The 6,366-nt window shown below is 44.0% G+C and overlaps 1 protein-coding gene across 1 annotated transcript; it reads right to left on the bottom strand.

The window, feature by feature from the left end:
* Positions 1 to 1,821: 1,821 nt before the first annotated feature.
* KCNA4 (potassium voltage-gated channel subfamily A member 4) lies at positions 1,822 to 3,813 on the bottom strand (the record flags this gene model as incomplete). The annotated part of the gene is made up of 1 exon (XM_084263955.1): positions 1,822 to 3,813. The coding sequence occupies one exon, from the start codon at positions 3,811 to 3,813 to the stop codon at positions 1,822 to 1,824; it is 1,992 nt and encodes a 663-aa protein (XP_084120081.1).
* Between the last annotated feature and the right edge of the window lie 2,553 nt (positions 3,814 to 6,366).

The raw sequence follows: 6,366 nt of genomic DNA, 5'->3' as shown, positions 1-6,366 counted from the left end.
ATGGCTCTGTTTGGTACCACTGGACACTGCATACAGCAAGCAATGCTTGTCTGACAGATCATGCATATTGCCACGGGTGCCCAATTCGGACTGCTTTTGTCATCGCTTTTCACCTCCAGAATTATAAAGTCAGTCACTATTTCTCTCCCCATAAAACCCCTCTACTCGGCTTTAATTGGATATTGCAAGACTACTGTAATTCTGTAGTGTTGGTGAGCCTCTTTTTCTCTCATAATGGCCCGTCCCAGCCCTTAAAGTGCATATGCCAATTTGGTTCAAGTTTTATAATCTGGAATGTTCCACAGTGCCACTTCAAAAACAGCTCCATTTTAACTGTGCCTTCCCTAGGTAATTATAGGTCTGGAAAAAAAACGCCTGTTCTGCATCTATTATTTATGTTATATGCAGCAGTACCTTACCTATTTCATTCTGGAGTCTAGAATGTACTGTAGGTCAGATAATCTTTACCTACCTCAATCTCCTAGGAAGGGCATCAGACGTTTTTGACACAGTAAATACAGCTGGCCTAAGAATCAATGAAAAGAAATCATGGACTCTTTTCTTAAGGACTGCATGGGACCCAACATGTTCATTGTGAATCCCAGAATGCCTATTTTGGATCTTAAATGTTGCTTCAAATACACATGGGTGAAAGCTGTAATTAAGGGAAAATGCAGCACCAATAATAGCATGTTAAAAGTTAGCAATTCTCAAATGTCAGTACTGTAACAACTGAATATCTTATTACTTCTACCTTCTCCTCCCATACACTGAATTTCCTCAATACTGACGAAGTGCATGTACTAATCGTGGACTCTGAATGTTAAATTAACCAGGAAAAAGACAGAAATTAGGGTGGTATTTCTTGAGGGCATCAGTAGACAACACTGTTTTCAAATAATTTTGATTATAAAATTTTACTTCACAATCCTTTTCCAGATCACAGATATTCATACTTAAAAAGAGTATGGAATTAATGTAATGTTAGCTGTTTTGCCATCAGCATCACATAAAGAAAAAAGAAACAATAAAATATGATGCAGAATTCACTCTCCCAATGATTGTCATTGAACTATTACATTAGTAAACATTCACAGTATGAAGTCTCTTTCAATATATCTCCAGCATATAAAGTAGTGCAAAAAAAGCATTCCAGTCGTTTTGCCTTTGCAGTCAGACCAGGTTAAATGATTCTCTTACTTCATTTCTTTCATTATTAGACAACAAATGCTGCAATGCCTCCAAAGAGAGTTATAAAAATAAACAATTTCTGGAGGTTCAGCAGCCTTTCAAAGAAAATTTCCAGTTAAAAACAAGCATTATAGATTTGAAGAAAAAAATTTAGATCTATCTTCTGTAGAATATCTTTTTACAATAAGTTTACCATTTGAAAAACAATGACTATGGTATCCAACGATTTATGGTAGCTGCTATTAAAGCACTGATAAATAGATAAATGACTACCAAACTTCATTGCTTCTTACATAGTAAATACCTCTGAATGCCAACTTTTACCACAAAGCTGTTATTAGTGATGTCGACAGTTCATGCACCCACTTTAAAACTGACTCGGTGTTAATAAATTTTTCAGCCTCATGTGCAAAACATCTTGCATTCTAATAAAAGTATAAATTCTGAAATGATATCAGAACTAGCAGTCCCTTCCTCACATTATACCACTTACTTGATATGTAATACAAGTTTAGCAATGCTTTTTATTTGTATTTAACCATACTACTGTATGCTGTGGACTCTTGTTTGCATATTTCATTATTTTCACTGCACTCTTTAATGCATAAATATATTTGGAAACGTTCAAAATTACACATCAGTTTCCACAGAATTTGAATTTACACAGTTTTTCTTCTCTGACTCACTGCTATTCCCCGTGTCCTGACTTTTTTTCTCCTTTACACAAAGAGATTCCTTAACTCCTTCTTCCATCTCCAAATACTCTGATTTATCCTCTGTGGATGAAGACGACGAGCTTCTAAATTTCTTCAGTAAATTTGTTGGGAGGTAAGGGCAACTGACTGCATTTTGCATCAGCTGCGTTTGTTCTTCATTCTCAGTCTCTCTGTGGTAGAAATAGTTAAAATTGGAGACAATCACTGGCACTGGTAAAGCAATGGTTAACACTCCCGCAATGGCACACAGGGACCCAACTATTTTCCCACCCACAGTTATGGGTTTCATATCCCCATAACCAACTGTAGTCATGGTCACTACAGCCCACCAGAAGGCATCTGGGATGCTTTGAAAATGGGTGGCAGGCTCATCCGCTTCTGCGAAGTAAACAGCACTGGAAAACAAAATGACTCCGATAAAAAGAAAAAAGATGAGGAGGCCGAGTTCCCTCATGCTGGCCCTGAGTGTATGACCCAGGATCTGCAAACCCTTGGAGTGTCTGGAGAGCTTGAAGATGCGGAACACCCTGACCAGACGGATGATCCTCAGGATGGCAAAAGACATGGCCTGTTGACCGTTACTGCCCTGCTCCTGTGCCAAATCAGTGCCCAGAGTGATGAAGTAAGGCAAGATGGAGACAATGTCTATGATGTTCATGATGTTCTTGAAGAAGTGTGCTTTGCTTGGACATGCAAAGCAGCGCACTGTAAACTCAAAGGAAAACCAAATGATGCACACTGTCTCTACAATGAAAAAAGGGTCATTGAAAATGGTGTGCTCCCCAGCATCCAGGTGAAGCGACTCATTGGAAAGCCCCTTCCCTAAGCTCAGGGACATGATGAATTCTTTGTCATCTCTGAACTCTGGCAAAGTCTCCAGACAAAAGATGACAATGGAGATCAAGATGACCAAGACAGAGACAATGGCAATGCCTCTGGCAGGACTGGAGCTCTCCGGGTACTCAAACAGCAGCCAAACCTGCCTTTTAAACTCATTCTCTGGCAAAGCTTTGTCCTCTTCCTCTTTGACAAACCCTTCATCCTCCCTAAACTTGAGCATGGCCTCCTCCCCAAGTTGGTAGAATTTCACCTCCTCAGTGAAGATGTCAAAGGGTACATTAACCGGCCTCTTCAGCCGACCGCCACTCTGGTAGTAGTACAGGATGGCATCAAAGCTGGGCCGGTTCCTATCGAAGAAGTATTCATTCCTGAGAGGGTCAAAGTATCTGCCTCGCTTCGCTGGATCACCCAGCAACGTCTCCGGGAACTGAGCTAATGTCTTCAGTTGGGTCTCAAACCGCAGTCCCGACACGTTGATTACCACACGCTCACAACACTCGTACTCACTGTAGCGAACAGAGCTGTAACCCCCAGGGCCTCCACCATCATCAGGGGGCTGGTCTGAGTATGAAAACTCATCCTCCCCATAGTCATCACTGTAGTAGAGCTTTCCTTCTTCCTCATCATCTTCATCTTCGTCTTCATCCTCCTCTTCCTCCTCACTCAAGTCCTTCAGTATTCTCTCTTCAGAACCACTGAGAGGCAGCAGCTCAGAACAGGGGAAGGAGGCCCCACACTCCCTACTTCCCAAGTGGTGGCTCCTCTTTTTCCCTTTCTTCCGCCTCTTACCACTCTGGCGGTGGGGCATGCTACTGCTGCGTGACGCATTCCCACCGTGAGAGGAGGATGCACCTCGACTTTGTTCCTGATGGTAGTGATAGTATGGTCCACCTCCACCTGTTGCCCCACCTTCTACTGCTGCTGTTGCTGCTGCTACAGCTGCGGCTGCTGCAGCTCTTGACTGTGCCAGCCGCTCTCTCTCTCGGGCCCGAGCTTGGACCGCATATCCGTAGGGCATGTGGCTGTTGCACCCAGAGCTATCTGCACTCACCATGGCAACCTCCATTTTGTAACTGCTTTTTTTTTTTAAATTGCTTAATGCCAAAAGGTTTGGTTTTATTTACAGTGTAACTTTGACTTTCACTATAGAAAGTTCAAAGCCATTTGCACTTGGAGGACAGTCTCTTGGACATGGAGCAGGGCAACACAGCTGCAACACTGAATCCATCTTTAAGAAAACCACAGACCTGCATTTTCTTGTCCAGAACGTCTGACACAAACTACTCTCTTGCTAATAAGAAAAGATCAAACTCTCAAATTGAACCAGGTGAACAGCTGAGGCCTTGTTCTTTCATCCACCAAGCCCCTCTATTTTCATTTCTCTCCTGTGGCTATCACAGGTCTGATCAGAATTGTGACTACCTTGCAGGCCACAAAGACTGCTTTCATCAAGGGGAAAAAAAAGCAAATCTAAGGGTACCTGCTCTCCACAGATAGTTTCAGTTCATCATCACAACCAAATGCAAATAGTCTCTTTCCTCATAACTTGTTCCTGGTAATGCTTTGGCCTAGCAATCTTATTACTGTTTAATATCATTACTTGGGGAGTTGAAGTTAATTCCAGCTATCACTTTATTTACACAGTGAGGAGGTCTTTGCAAATCCTTTCTTCAGCCTGTCAACAATGTCTCAAACCTGGGAGCAGCACCCAGGGCGTCAGCAGCAGTGGTAAGAGGAGGAGGAGGAGGAGGAGGAGGAGATGAAGACTGAGAAACTGGCTCTGAGGTCCCCATAGGACATAAGGGAGTGGATGGGTCACCCTTTGGTTATGGTCATGCAGAAGAAGCACTTAACCTGAGGCACATGCACAAACACACAAAAATAAACAAAACAAAAAGGGAAAAGATTGGATTGTTTTCCTAAAAGGTCACACCGATCAAATGAAACTGTGTCATCTATTACCACAGTATTCAAATCTTCCCCTACCCACACTATTCACACTTCTACATTACACACACACCCACATCACATGCACAGAGATTTTGAACGACTCCGTGGGTAAGGATGTGGGTGGGTATGTCACATTATATATAGACAGAGATACAAAATCCCCACCCATATAAGCACTTGCATCCATACACAAACACACGCATGCTTCTGAAACACCAACACATATAAACACTAATAAAAACACTGCAAAACACAGTGCATTCAGACCTTTGAGTACATACGTAATAGATACACCTACATATATCTATATGAAATATTGGAGAATAAACCTATCTGCACAAAGAGCTTTTATTATATTCGTAGGAACATGTAAGATGCAGGAATCTATAACTGAATTGTGTTTTGATCATAATGAACATCTCACTGAATTTGATTTGGAAACAGTCAGGCACAATGCTCACTCAAGTGAAAACACTGTGATATGATATGTCAAGAAAACACAACTGCAGGTGCACTGAAGCAACGTCTACATGCAAGCACACACACAAAAACGCAATCACACCCCCTTTGAAACAGAAACCTCATTAACAGCTATGTCTATTAATACGTGATAGAAGGGGAATATGAACTACTAAAGGATGCTATTTTTAAAATCATACCTACATGTCATGCAGAAAGAGATCTTAAAAACACTATCATACTTACTGTTCCTAGGCAGAGAAATAGCAATGCTGTTCTTGCTAGTGTAAGGATCTGGTGACAGCAGTCCTGAGGAGGGGGCTATGCCACTGATCTACATTTGCAGGTGTGTACGGCCAGTCAGCACCACAGGTTGACAGTTATTTTTCTCCCTTCTTGCCGGGTGCAACAAGAGCGCCAAGAGTGAGCCAGTGAGGCAGCTTAAGCTGGGGGCACTCTGCACAGCCACAGACACTGCTTCTCGCCCAGGCATTTGCAAAAAGGCAACAAGCAAGAGTCTTGTTCCAAAAGGAGGAAAAAAAAAAAGCAAAATGAAGGCGGTGTGTTTGTGTGTGTGAGACAGAATGAATGGATAGGCGCGATCACTAGTCTTTCCAAGCCCAGCTTTTGCAGCAGATTTGTAAATCAACGTTAAATAATCCGTGTACCGAGCCTGTTTCCACGGCTGGGAGGACGGGTGTCGCTCCTTGCAGTTTCTCCCCCAGACACGTCCAGACGGCAGCGGCTCAGCCAGCACCCTCCCGCATCATCCACTTGTTGTGCCGGTTTTTGGTAACGCTTCCAAAAGAGCCACACGCACATAAAGCAACAACAAATAAACACTAAAAAAAAAAATAAAACAAAAAACCACCGGGCGGAGAGAGCAGCTCGCTACTACAACGGCTTTTACTGCCTGCGTTTTCGGAGCCGCAGCTACCCAGCGCGGCAGCTGCGCGGCCGAGCCGCAGGGGTGCAGCCGGAGCCAGCCCTGTTGCTCCGCGGAGCCGCCGCCCGCCCTCCCTCCACTGCGCGCCGCCGGGGCCGCGGCCGCTTTCCCGCGCCTTCCCCGGCTCGCCGGCGGCCCCCCGCGGTCGCCGCCCGCACTGCGCCCCTTCTCCTCGGCACGGCTCCTTCCCCCTGCTGCCTCGCCCCCGGCGCTCTCGTATTTTCGTTTTAACGCGTTGATTATTGCGATGAATATCCCAACGCA

Source organism: Gallinula chloropus (assembly GCF_964237585.1).
Source record: "Gallinula chloropus genome assembly, chromosome: 4".
In the NCBI taxonomy this organism is placed as follows: Eukaryota; Metazoa; Chordata; class Aves; order Gruiformes; family Rallidae; genus Gallinula; species Gallinula chloropus.
Note: the sequence above shows the minus strand (reverse complement) of the source record. Positions and strands in the feature narration are given on the sequence as shown.